Source organism: Oncorhynchus tshawytscha, linkage group LG01 (assembly GCF_018296145.1).
Source record: "Oncorhynchus tshawytscha isolate Ot180627B linkage group LG01, Otsh_v2.0, whole genome shotgun sequence".
NCBI lineage: Eukaryota > Metazoa > Chordata > Actinopteri > Salmoniformes > Salmonidae > Oncorhynchus > Oncorhynchus tshawytscha.
Genome location: NC_056429.1, coordinates 461307 through 478601, shown reverse-complemented (window position 1 = coordinate 478601; position 17295 = coordinate 461307). Strand labels below are relative to the sequence as shown.

The window sequence follows — 17295 nt, the reverse complement described above, 5'->3', positions numbered from 1 at the left end:
CAGTCAAAGGAGTCCAAATTTGCATGCGAGTAGAACGCGTCAATTCACATTCACTGCGTAGCATATGCCAATGAGAATACATAATAAACAGTTGTATTTGTTATGTTCGCTATGTAGCTCTTGTGAATCATTGTTGTGCTTTAATTTTGACTCACATCATAGCCTATGTCCTACAGAGCCACAGTACCTGCCTCCTGTTGGCTCAGGAACATGAGGAGAGTTGTAGCTGATAGGCCTCAACCCTAGTGGTTTATAAAGAATGTAGCTAGTCTCACAGTACCTGCCTCCTGTTGGCTCAGGAACATGAGGAGAGTTGTAGCTGATATGCCCTAGTGGTTTATAAAGAATGTAGCTAGTCTCACAGTACCTGCCTCCTGTTGGCTCAGGAACATGAGGAGAGTTGTAGCTGATAGGCCTCAGCTGATAGGCCCTAGTGGTTTATAAAGAATGTAGCTAGTCTCACAGTACCTGCCTCCTGTTGGCTCAGGAACATGAGGAGAGTTGTAGCTGATAGGCCCTAGTGGTTTATAAAGAATGTAGCTAGTCTCACAGTACTGTTGGCTCAGGAACCTCCTGTTGGCTCAGGAACATGAGGAGAGTTGTAGCTGATAGGCCCTAGTGGTTTATAAAGAATGTAGCTAGTCTCACAGTACCTGCCTCCTGTTGGCTCAGGAACATGAGGAGAGTTGTAGCTGATATACCCTAGTGGTTTATAAAGAATGTAGCTAGTCTCACAGTACCTGCCTCCTGTTGGCTCAGGAACATGAGGAGAGTTGTAGCTGATATACCCTAGTGGTTTATAAAGAATGTAGCTAGTCTCACAGTACCTGCCTCCTGTTGGCTCAGGAACATGAGGAGAGTTGTTGGCTCAGGAACATGATAGGCCCTAGTGGTTTATAAAGAATGTAGCTAGTCTCACAGTACCTGCCTCCTGTTGGCTCAGGAACATGAGGAGAGTTGTAGCTGATATGCCCTAGTGGTTTATAAAGAATGTAGCTAGTCTCACAGTACCTGCCTCCTGTTGGCTCAGGAACATGAGAGTTGTAGCTGATAGGCCTCAACCCTAGTGGTTTATAAAGAATGTAGCTAGTCTCACAGTACCTGCCTCCTGTTGGCTCAGGAACATGAGGAGAGTTGTAGCTGATATACCCTAGTGGTTTATAAAGAATGTAGCTAGCTAGTTGGTGATTGTCATTAGGCCAGAGTTAATGCCTCTCGCTGTTCGGGCACACAACATTTCTTTCTGGAGCCAAAACGAGATTGGTAGTCTACGCCCCTTCGTGGGTGATTGATCAACAGTTGGGTCATTCAACGAGAGAGGAGTCGTTTTAAATTTTTTGTCATTGAAAAATACTGCACCAAACATCTTACATGTAAAATGGCGTGACTAAATTCTTCAGTTACCTTAGAAATTCTGATTTTGTTGAGGAGGAAGTGTAGGCCTATTGGCTATAGCGTCTCAAAATTGACAAACAATACTGTAACGACCCTTGGTTTATTAGAGCGGATATCGACTCAGTCGACTTTGGGCTGGAAGGTCGAGGGTTCGAGACCTGCTCCCTGTTGTTTCATTACAATACTATTGCCGCTTTTTCTCTTGATTTTCAAGTGAAGCTTGTTTAACCACCAAATCAATCGAAAATTGTATTTTTAAGAGCTTTCACACGCTGGAATTTAAATTAGAATGCACAGTAGACGGGCCCGAGAGTGTCAACGCCATCATGCACTTCAAATTAGAAAGCAAGTCTATTGTTCTCTACTGCTGGTAGTAAAGTGAGGCATAAATGGCCAAAAATACTGTTTGTGCATTAATGTCTGGAAATGTGTATATTTAGTGTTACGTTTATCTCCCAGTGCCAATAATACCCATTTGAAAACAATAACCAGGTGAGAAAGTAAAGAGGTCTGGTACAGGAATAGTGTGGGTAAGCCAGTGCCAGTAAAACATGAGCCTATCACAATACTGTTAACAAAATGTAGGTTATTACAGCATTATGTATCATTCTCATTACCATATTATTTATCATTACAGCATGATTTATCATTAACATATTTATCATTACAGCATTATTTATCATTACATATTATTTATCATTACAGCATTATTTATCATTACAGCATTATTTATCATTACAGCATTATTTATCATTACAGCATTATTTATCATTACCATATTATTTATCATTACGGCATTATTTATCATTACCGTATTATTTATCATTACGGCATTATTTATCATTACTGTATTATTTATCATTACGGCATTATTTATCATTACCGTATTATTTATCATTACAGCATTATTTATCATTACCATATTATTTATCATTACTGTATTATGTATCATTACGGCATTATTTATCATTACCGTATTTATCATTACAGCATTATTTATCATTACCATATTATTTATCATTACTGTATTATGTATCATTACGGCATTATTTATCATTACCGTATTATGTATCATTACTGTATTATTTATCATTACCGTATTATGTATCATTACGGCATTATTTATCATTACCGTATTATAATTACAGCATTAATTATCATTACCGTATTATTTATAATTACAGCATTAATTTTCATTACTGCATTATGTATCATTACAGCATTATATGCAGGAGCGGCCCGAATTGCGTTCCCCGGGACCTCCCTCCAAGTGGACCCGGCTTTGATCGACAGGCCAGTCCGCCGTTTCTAGACTCGTCTAGGGCGAGCAACGAAACATCTGGCGTCACAAGACGCTCCAGAAAGTTCGGTCCCAGTCCGCCTTTATAAAGGACCAGCCGTCTTCCTCCGAGGCACTATTGAAGCAGGACGTTTACTGAAAGGTAAAGACACTATGTTACTATGGAATTGTAATGTGTTGTTTTCATTATTTGACGTTCATTAGAACAAGCGCTTCGATAAAAGCCAGACAACAACTAATTAGCATTACTAGGCGAGATTCTTGTTTTAGTAGGTTAACGTTCGTTGCCAACTAGTATATGTGGCGATTTATTTGAAACATAACATTGTAGCTTGTCGGCATTTGTAGCTACTTTGGTAGCCAGTATTCGGCTTTTCTTTTCCCCGAGAGGGGGATGGGTTAGCTTACTTGCTTTTAAGCTAAACAGTCATTTATTTGGTGTATCTAATTCTCACGTCTCCGTTAGTTACTACAGATCCTGCCACGAAGATGGTTAAAGAGACAGGTTTCTATGACACTTTAGGTGTGAACCCTAAAGCCACACCAGACGAGATTAAAAAAGCATACCGAAAACTGGCACTGAAATATCACCCGGACAAGAACCCGAATGAAGGAGAGAAGGTAAGTTAACTGTCTGCAGCAGGCCTGTAGACACGTCTATTTTAAACAGCGCACATGGCTTCTAGGACTGACAGGGACATGTGATTAAGGAACCTTCTGGAAGGACCTCGGGGAAAGGCGCTGTGTGGGTTGCCAACCAGGTCTCAGAGGATTTCATATGATTCTGTACGTATAACCCGAGACACTCCATTTAGTATGATCATATGTTTCTTATGGTATGTATTCATTTGTGGATGTCCATCACCCATTTCGGATGACAATAAAACATGTAATTCGTAACTTTATGTTACGACTTTGCAAAACGTACACTGTTACGGAATTCCAAAAAGTATAATATGTTACATAAAAAAATATATCACTAGCCACTTTAAACAATGCTACCTAATATAATGTTTACATACCCTACATTATTCATCTCATATGCATACGTATATACTGTACTCTATATCATCTACTGCATCCTTATGTAATACATGTATCACTAGCCACTTTAACTATGCCACTTTGTTTACATACTCATCTCATATGTATATACTGTACTCAATACCATCTACTGTATCTTGCCTATGCCGCTCTGTACAATCACTCATTCATATATCTTTATGTACATATTCTTTATCCCCTTACACTTGTGTCTATAAGGTAGTAGTTTTGGAATTGTTAGCTAGATTATTTGTTGGTTATCACTGCTTTGTCAGAACTAGAAGCACAAGCATTTCGCTACACTCGCATTAACATCTGCTAACCATGTGTATGTGACAAATAAAATTTGATTTGATATTTGCTCAATGTATGTTACAAATTCTGGCTAGGTGGCTAACATTAGCTAGGCCAGGGGTTAGGGTTAAATTTAAGAGTTGGGTTAGGGGAAGGGTCAGCTAACATGCTAAGTAGTTGCAAAGTAGCTTAAAAGTTGCTAATTAGCTAAAGTTGTCAGTGATTCGAACACGCAACCGTTGGGTTGCAAGATGTGCTATTCACCCCAACCAAGCACCCATCTGCCTGTTGTAACCATCTGCCTGTCTGCCTGTTGTACCAAACGTAACGTATACTACTAACGTATACTACACGTATACTACACGGAACAAAAATAAACGCAACATGTGAAGTGTTGTTCCTATGTTTCTGCTGAAATGAAAGATCCGAGAAATGTTCCATACGCACAAAAAGCTTATTTCTCAAAAGTTTGTGCACAAATGTGTTTCCATCGCTGTTAGTGAACATTGCTCCTTTGCCAAGATAATCCATCCCCTTTACAGGTGTGGCATATCAAGAAGCTAATTAAACAGCCTGATCATTACACAGGTAGATCTTGTGCTGGGGACAATAAAATGCCACTCTAAAATGTGCAGTTTTGTCACACAACTCAATGCTACAGATGTCTCAAGTTGATGGGGTGTGTAATTGGCATGCTTACTGCAGGAATGTCCACCAAATCTGTTGCCGTAAATTGCCTCCAAAATTGTTTTAGAATTTGGCAGTACGTCTGACAGGCCTCACAACCACAGACCACGTACGTGTAAGGCGTTGTGTTGGCGAGCGGTTTGCTGACGTCAATGTTATGAACAGAGTGCCCCATGGTGGGATTATGGTATCTATGGGCAGGCATAAGCTATGGACAACGAACACCATTGCATTTTATCGATGGCAATTTGAATACACAGAGATGCCGTGATGAGATCCTGAGCCCCATTCATCTGTCACCATCACCTCATGTTTCAGCTTGATAATGCACTGCCCCATGTCCCAAGGATCTGTATACTATTCCTGGAAGCTGAAAATGTCCCAGTTCTTCCATGGCCTGCATACTCACCAGACATGTCACCCATTGAGCATGTTTGGGATGCTCTGGATTGACGTGTAAGACAGTGTGTTCCAGTTCCTGCAAATATCCAGCAACTTTACACAGCCATTGACGAGCAGTGGGACAACGTTCCACAGGCCACAAGAAACAGCCTGATCAACTCTATGGGAAGGAGATGTGTCTCACTGCATGAGGCAAATGGTGGTCACACCAGATACTGACTGGTTTTCTGATCCACATCCCTACCTAGGTATCTGTGACCAACAGATGCAAATCTGTAATCTCAGTCAAATCCAATTGTATTTTTCAAGTGCCAAATACAACCGGTGTAGACCTTACAGTGAAATGCTGACTTACAAGCCCTTAACCAACAACACTTATTTTTCTTAACTCATTAAGTAAAAAAATGGATAGAGCAGCAGTAAAATAACAGTAGTGAGGCTCCACCCGGCACAGCCAGAAGAGGACTGCCCACCCCACATAGCTTGGTTCCTCTCTAGGTTTCTTCCTAGGTTTTGGCCTTACTAGGGAGTTTTTTCCTAGCCACCGTGCTTCTACACCTGCATTGCTTGCTGTTTGGGGTTTTAGGCTGGGTTTCTGCACAGCACTTTGAGATATCAGCTGATGTACGAAGGGCTATATAAATACATTTGATTTTAAATTTGATTTGATATAGAGGGGGAACCCGTAGAGTCAATGTCGGGGGGGGCAAAGAGTAATTGAGGTAATATCACTAAGCTAAATACCCTGGTACTAAACACCTCCCTCTGCAACTGGATCCTGGACTTCCTGACAGGCTGCTCCCAGGTGGTAAAGGTAGGCAGCAACACGTCTGCCACGCTGATCCTTAACACTGGGGCCCCGCACGGGTGTGTACTTAGTCCCCTCCTGTACTCCCTGTTCACCCACGACTGCGTGGCCAAACACAACTCCAACACCATCATTAAGTTTGCTGAAGGCCTGATCACCGACAACGATGAGACCGCCTATAAGGAGGAGGTCAGAGAACTGGCAGTGTGAACAACAACCTCTCCCTCAATGTGAGCAATACTATGGAGCTGATTGTGGACTACAGGAAAAAGGCGGGCCGAACAGGCCCCCATTAACATCGACAGGGCTGTAGTGGAGCGGGTTGAGAGTTCCAAGTTCCTTGGTGTCACCAACGAACTATCATGGTCCAAAAACACCAGGTCCAAACACACCCAGACAGACGTGAAGAGGGCACAACATAACCTTTTTCCCCTCAGGAGACTGTAAAGATTTGGCATGGGTCCCCAAATCCTCAAAAGGTTCTACAGCTGCACCATCAAGAGCATCCTGACTGGTTGCATCACCGCCTGGTATGGCAACTGCTCGGCATCTGACCGCAAGGCGCTTCACCCCTACCTACCTCACTTCGCCCCTACCTACATGTACAAATTACCTCAACTAACCTGTACCCCCTCAGACTGACTTGGTTCCCCCTGTATCTAGCTTCTATGTTGTATTTTATTTTACTTTAGTTTATTTGGTAAATATTTTCTTAACTCTTCTTGAGCTGCACTGTTGGTTAAGAGATTGTAAGTAAGCATTTCACTGGCAGGTCTACACTTGTTATATTCAGCGCATGTGACTCAGTTTGATTTGATATACATGTAGGTAGAGTTATTAAAGTGACTATGCATAAATAATAACCGGAGTAGCAGCAGTGTAAAAAAGGGGGTGGGGGATAACGCAAATAGTCTGGGTAGCCATTTATTTGATTAGCTGTTCAGGAGTCTTATGGCTTGAGGGTAGACCTAGACTTGGCGCTACGGTATTGCTTGACATGCGGTAGCAGAGAGACCAGTCTATGACTAGGTTGGTTGGAGTCTTTGACAATTTTTAGGGCCTTCCTCTGACACCGCCTGGTATGGATGTCGAAATCCATAGATTAGAGCCTAATGAATTTATTTAAATGAACTGATTTCCTTGTATGAACTGTAACTCAGTAAAATCTTTGCAATTGTTGCATTTTGTGTTTGTTCCGGGGACACTCAAATTATACTGAACAAACGCTTACTATGTTACGTCTAGTCTGAGACCAGGGTGGGATTGCAGCACCACCACCCCTAACTGTAGCCTTAGCTCTGCTCTAGGCTGATTTAAATGTACTGGGGGAACACTGAAAATAACACGCACCTGTTTGCTCTTCAGTTGTTCTCTCACTGTAAAATTAGCCTGAAGCCTAAGATGAGTGGAGTTTCATAAGGATTTATTTCTTCAGAGAAGCAAGGATAAATGGTTTAACACTGACTAGCTGTTTTGATATGGCAGTTAAACTGAAAAATAAGGACGGTCCACACTAATATTGAAAGGAAAATCTATTCCAGCTTCGCTATTGCAGTAAAAGACACAAATGTTGAAATTTAGCTACAATTGTTATGGGAGTTGGCTATTACGGTGTTATAAGCATTAAAAACCGTTGGCATGATATTGACATAACTCTCTGCCCTCCAGTTCAAGCTGATATCTCAGGCCTATGAGGTTCTGTCAGAGCCCAAGAAGAGGGACCTCTACGATCAGGGTGGAGAGCAGGCTATCAAGGATGGGGGCATGGGGGGAGGAGGTTCCCCTATGGACATATTCAACATGTTCTTTGGAGGTGGAGGCAGAATGCCTCAGAGGGATAGGAGAGGTAATACTAATGTCACAAATGTACGGTCTCATATTGGGGAGGTTTCCATGACACAGATGAGGCTTAAACTAGTCCAGGACTAGAAAGCAAGACCAATGGAGAATGTCCATTGAAAAAGCTTTTTAGTTCAGGATTAGGCTGATCTGTGTCCAGGAAGCCGCCCCATTATCTGTTATTTGTATTACCGAAATATTATTGTGTAGTGATGATTGTGTGTTTGGTCCAGGTAAGAACGTGGTCCATCAGCTCACTGTGACTCTGGAAGAGATGTACAATGGAACCAAGAGGAAATTGGCCCTGCAGAAAAACGTAATCTGTGGAAAATGTGAAGGTATGTTGAGATCCAATATCGATACAAAGCTCCCCATTATCAGATCTGAGCCCATATTCACAGATCTATCAGAGTACTGATCTACTTTCTATTGAAATCATAATGACTAAGAGGGGATACCTGATCCTAGGTCAGCATATTTACTCTGAGACGCATTGTGAATTCAGGTCTCGTGTCTTCTGAGTTCCACCAGGTCTGAAGTCCATTACTCTAACTCTGGTTGTCTTTACTGCAGGGTACGGTGGTAAGAAGGGCGCCTTGCAGACGTGTGGTTCATGTAAAGGCAGAGGAGTGGAGATCAAGGTGCAGCAGATCGGGCCAGGAATGATACAGCAGATCCAGACCATGTGTGCAGAGTGCCAGGGAGAGGGCGAACGCTTCAACTCTAAAGACCGATGCAAGACCTGCAACGGACACAAAGTAGAACGCAAGAAGAAGATTCTAGAGGTTCACATTGACAAAGGTTTGTTTGAGGTCCTCTTCCCTTGTTGGGATGTTTAAAATAAGTAATTTACTGTACAATACTAAGAAGATATAAAACCCCCAAAGAGGAAATTGATTTCCCTAAATTCCCTAGAGCTTGAATATCAGAAGTTTCTACTTGCTGTAAATAATAGCAAGGGCGCCCTCTAGTGTCTAAAACACAGGACACATTTACTGTGTCCTGTAGGTATGAACTAACCAAGACACATTTACTGTGTCCTGTAGGTATGAACTAACCAAGACACATTTACTGTGTCCTGTAGGTATGAACTAACCAAGACACATTTACTGTGTCCTGTAGGTATGAACTAACCAAGACACATTTACTGTGTCCTGTAGGTAGGAACTAACCAAGACATATTTACTGTGTCCTGTAGGTATGAAGGGGGGTCAGAAGATACCATTCCACGGGGAGGGCGACCAGGAGCCTGGTCTGGAACCAGGTGACGTGGTGATCGTGCTGGACCAGCAGGACCACCCAGTGTACCAGAGGCAGGAGGACGACCTGCACATGAAGATGAACATCAAACTGGTTGAGGCCCTCTGTGGCTTCAAGAAGACCATCCGTACGCTAGATGGCAGGGTGCTCATCATCACCTCTTCACCAGGTAATGAATTAGTGTGGCTGTTATAAGGATTCACTCCCCCTTGGATTTAAATGTACATTTTGTACCGGTACAGCCTTATTCTAAAATGGATTAAATCATTTTTTCCCGTCATCAATCCACACGCAATACCACTTAATGACAAAGCAAAAAACGTTTTTTAGAAATAAAGAAAATTGTATTCAGACCCTTTCAAAAAATATTCAGACTCAAAATTGAGCTCAGATGCATCCTGTTTCCATTGATCATCCTTGAGATGTTTCTACAACTGGATTGGAGTCCACCTGTGGTGAATTCAATTGATTGCACATGATTTGGAAACCTCTATCATATAAACACGCAAGATGTAGAATTGTAGGAAATTACTTTGTAACGCAAAAAAATATGCGATAATGCAAGTTGCGTGATCGTGTGATCTTTCTGTTTCCAGGTAAAGTAGTGAAGGCCAACGATGTGAGGTGTGTCCATAATGAAGGCATGCCCATCCACAAAGACCCTTACGACAGAGGGCAGCTCATCATTCAATTCCAGGTTAGTATTATATTACCATTGGAGAGAGCGAGAGAGACGGGTCAGGTTGAACCGTTTAGGTTAGAGACGAGCCGTTTTCGTTAAAAACAAAACTGACTCCGGTTGGACTACTCCAAATAATCTTGGTTCTGACACACAAACAAACAAGCTTTGTAGGTCCATCAGCCCTTTTTAAATACCTCGCACACCCTACAGTAATCTGTGGCTCCTGAGAGAACCTTCATAAATCGGCTAAATGTTTTATTTTTTTATTTAACTAGGCAAGTCAGTTAAGAGCACATTCTTATTTACAATGACGGCCTACCAAAAGGCCTCCTGCAGGGACGGGGGTTGGGATTATACATTTAGGGCAAAGCACACATCATGACAAGAGCGACAACACTACATAAAGCGAGACCTAAGACAACACAGCATGGTAGCAGCACAAAACATGGTACATACATTATTGGGCACAGAACAGCACAAAGGGCAAGACGGTAGAGACGACAATACATCATGCAGAGCAGCCACATTAACACAAAGGGCAAGACGGTAGAGACGACAATACATCATGCAGAGCAGCCACATTAACACAAAGGGCAAGACGGTAGAGACGACAATACATCATGCAGAGCAGCCACATTAACACAAAGGGCTAGACGGTAGAGACGACAATACATCATGCAGAGCAGCCACATTAACACAAAGGGCAAGACGGTAGAGACGACAATACATCATGCAGAGCAGCCACATTAACACAAAGGGCAAGACGGTAGAGACGACAATACATCATGCAGAGCAGCCACATTAACACAAAGGGCAAGACGGTAGAGACGACAATACATCATGCAGAGCAGCCACATTAACACAAAGGGCTAGACGGTAGAGACGACAATACATCATGCAGAGCAGCCACATTAACATAAAGGGCAAGACGGTAGAGACGACAATACATCATGCAGAGCAGCCACATTAACCTGTCTGGGAATGGTGGAACCCCTCGCCAACAGCCAGTGAAATTGCAGGGCGCCAAATTCAAACAGAAATCTCATTCAAATTTCAAATTTATCAAACATACAAGTATTTGACACCATTTTAAAGATAAACTTCTCGTTAATCCAACCACAGTGTCCGATTTCAAAAAGGCTTTTCGGCGAAAACACAACATATCATTATGTTTGGTCAGCACCTAGTCACAGAAAGCATACAGCCATTTTCCAACCAAAGAAAGGAGTCACAAAAAGCAGAAATAGAGATAAAAATCATCATCAATGTTGATGAAAATACAAGTGTTATACATGGAATTAGAGATATACTTCTCCTTAATGCAACCGCTGTGTCAGACTTTTTTTTTTTACTTTACGGAAAAAGCATACCATGCAATAATCTGAGTACGGCGCTCCGACAACAAAAAAAGCCATGCAGATACTGACTCCACAACATGGCGGGTAAGTCAGAAATGGCATTATAAATATTCACATGTCTCTTCACAGGGGAGGGCCACTGATTGAGCCCTAACCTTATGAAGACCCAAATCTCTCACTTGGAAGCTAACATTACATTTCATCTCTTCACCAATAATTTCACATTTAAACATTTTAAATTAAACAACAATTCCATGTGAATCCGATAACTCTGATGTGTAGAGTTTCCACTGTGTAGACTTTCCATTGTAGAGTTTGTCATCTTATCATTGATGATAATGTCTCAGATGACAACTGAACTGACATCATATTCATTAAGTACCACCGCATATGTTCAATTGGTCAGATTACCAGAATATAGTTAATTTCACCCCACCTTCTGATGTTCCCAGAATCTCTATGTTAACCAAATGATTTTCAAATGTCACATCAGTAGGGTAGAGAGGGGAAAAGGCGGGGGCAGGTATTTCATAAACCTATCCCCAGGCCAACGTCATCACACCTACCAATTCTTGACTTTGGCGATGTCATTTACAAAATAGCCTCCAACACTCTACTCAGCAAATTGGATGCAGTCTATCACAGTGCCATCCATTTTATCACCAAAGCCCCATATAATATCCACCACTGCGACCTGTATGCTCTCATTGGCTGGCCCTCGTTTCATTTTCGTCACCAAACCCACTGGCTCCAGGTCATCGTTAAGTCTTTGCTAGGTAAAGCCCTGCCTTATTTCAGCTCACTGGTCGCCATAGCAACACCCACCCGTAGCACACGCTCCAGCAGGTATATTTCACTGGTCATCTCCAAAGCCAATTCCTGCTTTGGCTGCCTTTCCTTCCAGTTCTCTGCTTCCAATGACTGGAACGAACTGCAAAAATCACTAAAGCTGGAGACTCATATCTCCCTCACTAACTTCCCTCACTAACTTTAAGCACCAGCTGTCAGAGCAGCTCACAGATCAGGAGAAAGAAACCTCACCCAAATGTATAGCCCCGTTGGAAAATATAAATGAACAGTTTTAAAAATTCTATTTGGCATACCCCCGACAGCATTGGGAATATCTGTTGTAGAGCATTTAACACAAAAAAACGTTAACCTATTTGACACTATGTAGAGTCCTGTAAAACTTAGTCTATAAAGGCTATCGCATGACGCTCGACTTAATTTAAAGTCCGACCCCTTTGATAATTTATAACACATTCATAAAGGCTTAGTGATGTAAACACACACATGTATTATCACTAACAGCTAAAAAAACATGATTTGAAGACATGTTTGAAATGAAGTTTCAAAAAGTCCAGCAATGTAATTACATTGAACATTAGACATGGCTGTGAATAGTGTAGATTGACCCTGAGCTGGGAGACGAATGGTTCTCGTCTCTCTTACATTGAACATTAGACATGGCTGTGAATAGAGTAGATTGTCCATGAGCTAATGGACACATTATTCTTGCCTCTCTTCCTGCTGGAGGTGCTGCATGTTGGTTCCAACCTTAAAAGTAACAACAAAGAAAGTTAGCAGGTCTGTGAGGAAATGCCTTTGTCTCACCATTTGGATAAGGTCTGTGCTGTGCCAGAAACTCTAAATGGGGAGATTGGAAACTCCTTTAAATTCATATTATTCTATTCCTCTTTCATTTACAAATCTCAGTCCATGTAGTGTACATGATAGAAGGCTACACAGTATATAACTAATACATGAAAGATAGCTGCACAGTATGATTGAACTAATACATGAGATCAGGTTCAAGTCCGGGCACTGGCTGGGCCACTCAAGGACATTCAGAGACTTGTCCCGAAGCCACTCCTGCATTGTCATGGCTGTGTGCTTAGGGTTGTTGTTCTCTTGGAAAGTGAACCTATGCCCAATTCTGAGGTCCAGGGTGTTCTGGAGCAGGTTTTCATCAAGGAGCTCTCTGTACTTTGCTCCGTTCATCTTTCCCTCGGTCCTGACTAGTCTCCCAGTCCCTGCTGCTGAAAACATCCCCTCAGCATGATGCTGCCACCGCCATACTTCACTGTAAGGATGGTGCCAGGTTTCCTCCAGATGTGACACTTGGCGTTCAGGCTAAATGGTTCAATCTTGGTTTTATCAGACCAGAGAATCTTGTTTCTGAGAGTCCTTTAGGTGCCTTTTGGCAAACTCCAAGCGGGCTGTAATGTGCCTTTTTTACTGAGGAGTAGCTTCTGTCTGGCCACTCTATCATAAAGGCCTGATTGATCAAATCAAACTTTATTTGTCACATGCGCCGAATACAACAGGTGTAGCTGTAGACCTTACAGTGAAGTGACGGTGATCAGGCCTACCACTGTTGCGTCGTCTGCAAACTTAATGATAGTGTTGGAGTCGTGCCTGTCCACGCAGTCGTGGGTGAACAGGGAGTACAGGAGGGGGCTAAGTACGCACCCCTGAGGGGCTCCAGTGTTGAGGATCAGCGTGGCGGATGTGTTGTTGCCTACCCTTACCACCTGGGGGTGGCCCGTCACAAAGTTCAGGATCCAGTTGCAGAGGGAGGTGTTTAGTCCCAGGATCCTTAGCTTAGTGATGAGCCTTGAGGGCACTATGGTGTTGACTACAGCTCAGCGTTCAATGAATAGCATTCTCACGTATGTGTTCCTTTTGTCCAGGTAGGAAAGGGTGGTGTGGAGTGCAATAGAGATTGCATCATCTGTGGATCTGTTTGGGCGGTATGCAAATTGGAGTGGGTCTAGGGTTTCTGGGATAATGGTGTTAATGTAAGCCATGACCATCCTTTCAAAGCACTTCATGGTTACGGACGTGAGAACTACGGGTCTGTAGTCATTTAGGCAGGTTACTTCAGTTTTCTTGTGCAATGGGGCTATGGTGGTCTGCTTGAAACATGTTGGTATTACAGACTCAATCAAGGACATGTTGAAAATGTCAGTGAAGACACCTGCTAGTTAGTTGGTCAGCACATGCCCGGAGCACACATCCTGGTAATCCGTCTGGCCCCGCGGCCTTGTGAATGTTGACCTGTTTAAAGGTCTTACTCACATCGGCTATGGAGAGCTTGATCACACAGTCGTCCGGAACAGCTGATGCTCTCATGCATGCCTCAGTGTTGCTTGTCTCAACGCGAGTGTATTAGTGATTTAGCTCGTCTGGTCGGCTCGTTTCACTGGGCAGCTCGCGGCTGGGCTTCCCTTTGTAGTCTGTAATAGTTTGCAGGCCCTGCCACGTAAGATGAGCGTCGGAGCTGGTGTAGTATGATTGAGTGCTGCAGTGATAGTTGTCCATCTGGAATGTTCTCCCATCTTCACAGAGGAACTCTGGAGCGACCATCATGTTCTTGGTCACCTCCCTGACCAAGGCTCTTCTCCCCCGATTTCTCAGTTTGGCCGGTTGGCCAGCTCTAGGAGGAGTCTTGGTGGTTCCAAACTTCTTCCATTTAAGAATGACTTCTTGGGAACCTTCAATGCTGCAGAGCCTGTATCAATGGCTTTCAGTGCTGCAGAGCCTCTATCAATGGCTTTCAGTGCTGCATAGCCTCTATCAATGGCTTCCAATGCTACAGAGCCTCTATCAATGGCTTCCAATGCTGCAGAGCCTCTATCAATGGCTTTCAGTGCTGCAGAACCTGTATCAATGGCTTTCAGTGCTACAGAGCCTCTATCAATGGCTTCCAATGCTGCAGAGCCTCTATCAATGCTGCAGAGCCTGTATCAATGGCTTTCAATGCTGCAGAGCCTGTATCAATGGCTTTCAATGCTGCAGAGCCTGTATCAATGGCTTCCAATGCTGCAGAGCCTGTATCAATGGCTTTCAATGCTGCAGGGCCTGTATCAATGGCTTTCAATGCTGCAGGGCCTGTATCAATGGCTTCCAATGCTGCAGAGCCTGTATCAATGGCTTTCAATGCTGCAGAGCCTGTATCAATCAAGCCTGTCCACCTGGCCATGCTGCTGCTCCAGTTTCAACTTCCACCTGACTGTGCTGCTGCTCCAGTTTCAACTGTTCTGCCTTATTATTATTCGACCATGCTGGTCATTTATGAACATTTGAACATCTTGGCCATGTTCTGTTATAATCTCCACCCGGCACAGCCAGAAGAGGACTGGCCACCCCATATAGCCTGGTTCCTCTCTAGGTTTCTTCCTAGGTTTTGGCCTTTCTAGGGAGTTTTTCCTAGCCACCGTGCTTCTACACCTGCATTGCTTGCTGTTTGGGGTTTTAGGCTGGGTTTCTGTACAGCACTTTGAGATATCAGCTGATGTACGAAGGGCTATATAAATAAATTTGATTTGATTTGATCAATGGCTTTCAATGCAAAGGGTGCATGGGCCCTAACCAACATCTCCAATCTCATCTCATTGATTAGACTCCAGGTTAGCCAACTACAATGAGCTTTAGGAGTCATTAGCCTAGGGGTTCACATACTTTTTCCAACCTACACTGTGATTGTTTAAATGATGAATTCAATACAGACAAGACAAATACAATAAATGTTGTTATTAGTTTAAGCAGATGGTGTTTGTCTATTGTTGTGACCTAGATGAAGATCAGATCAAATTCTAAGACCAATTTATACAGAAATCCAGGTATTTCCAAAGGGTTCACATACTTTTTCTTGCCACTGTATATAGGGAATAGACCCTATCAGACCCATAACCCATTTATCTTATGTTCCTCCCCACCAGGTGGAGTTCCCAGATAAACACTGGCTGCCAGAGCACCTCCTCCCCCAGCTAGAGGCCCTCCTCCCCCCCAGAGACGAGCAGCTGATCTCAGACGACATGGAGGAGGTAGACCTGAAGGAGATGGATCGCAGCTACTCTCAACAGAAGAGCGGCAGCAGTGGAGGAGGGAAGCCAAGCTTTGAGGATATTGACGATGATGAGGGGGGAGGCCATGGCGTGCAGTGCCAGCAGCAGTAGAATATAGAAACTCATGCTGCACTGAATGTTTAGTTTGTTCAATTAATCGGTTTTAGAATCTATGTATACAAATCACGTCAAACTCAGTTCCTGAAGGACGGGGTTTGACAAAAGCCTTATTCATTAGAGTTCAAAGTCCAGTGTTATCAAGCGCTGCACTGAAATGCCTACTTTCACAGCAATGTCATGTTTTAGGCATCCGAGCCATATCCGCAGCTGTTTTCCTCCAGATACTATTCAACACGTCTGTTGATTATCTTTATACTGAGGGTCAGGTGTGGAGAATGTATGAGGCAGGGGAAATAACTCTTTCCCTAACCTTAACATAAGTTAGTTACAAAGCTTGTCAAAAGATGTTGTCCCTGACATGACCACTAGATGGAGCTGTAGACCTACTCCATCTTGCCACAATGGTAGAGTGATGGTCTGTTTACATTTCTATCTAACATAACACCTGCACTGTTTTTCTCCATGTGTAGTGTAAGTTGTGTGTATTGTTTTATTTCGTATGGATCTGTTCATGAGAGATATACTAGGAGGCACAGAAAACAGACATGTTGCATTTCAATTATTGACTTAGGTCCATAACTCACCAGAGGAACCTGTATGCTTTCTTTAACTGACTCACCAGAGGAACCTGTATGCTTTCTTTAACTGACTCACCAGAGGAACCTGTATGCTTTCTTTAACTGACTCACCAGAGGAACCTGTATGCTTTCTATGAAGGTAATGTTACTGTCTCACCACAGGCGTTTCACCCACTCTTGAAATGGATTGATTCTTTCACAAATAAAACCTCTCAAGAATGCCTTCTCTCTCTTTTTTAAACAAAGTTTATTCAATGTAATCTGGTTCACTTTATACGATTCATAGCTGCAGTTGTCAAATATCAGCATATACATTATTATAAGGCCGATATCAGTTAATAAAACATTACATAATCTCCTTGAAGATTCATCTTGGATAAAAGTGGTAGACTATTGAAAGTAGGACACCTGATGCAGCAAGAGTAAGGCTTTTATTCTGAAAAGTAGACTGATGGCAGAAAGATCAGCTATGTCATTTTACTATTATTTTTGGGAAGGGCCATAAGCATTTCACAGTTCACCTGTTTATGAAGCATGTGATGAATAAAATGTTTGATTATATTCAAAATAAGATAATGACGTTTCACATTCATTGCAATCAATGAAAAGTTCAGACATTGATCAGTAATGTCATCGATCCATGGTATGATGTCATTACGTCAGTGTTCAACATCTGCT

At 42.7% G+C, this 17295-nt stretch overlaps 1 protein-coding gene across 1 annotated transcript; it reads left to right on the top strand.

The window, feature by feature from the left end:
- Positions 1-2681: 2681 nt before the first annotated feature.
- dnaja (DnaJ heat shock protein family (Hsp40) member A) lies at positions 2682-16838 on the top strand. The gene is made up of 8 exons (XM_042319883.1): positions 2682-2837; positions 3162-3316; positions 7599-7776; positions 8003-8107; positions 8343-8570; positions 8968-9198; positions 9626-9726; positions 15794-16838. Exons 2-8 carry the CDS (start codon positions 3185-3187, stop codon positions 16028-16030), a joined length of 1212 nt encoding a protein of 403 aa, XP_042175817.1. The 5' UTR covers positions 2682-2837; positions 3162-3184; the 3' UTR covers positions 16031-16838.
- Positions 16839-17295: the final 457 nt, after the last annotated feature.

Excerpts from the sequence above, each read along its gene's own strand:
- dnaja (XM_042319883.1), top strand. The coding sequence starts at position 3,185 with ATGGTTAAAGAGACAGGTTTCTATGACACTTTAGGTGTGAACCCTAAA. Across the intron at positions 7,777-8,002 it reads GCCTCAGAGGGATAGGAGAG|GTAAGAACGTGGTCCATCAG; the intron begins GTAATACTAATG and ends TGTTTGGTCCAG. Across the intron at positions 9,199-9,625 it reads CATCATCACCTCTTCACCAG|GTAAAGTAGTGAAGGCCAAC; the intron begins GTAATGAATTAG and ends TTCTGTTTCCAG.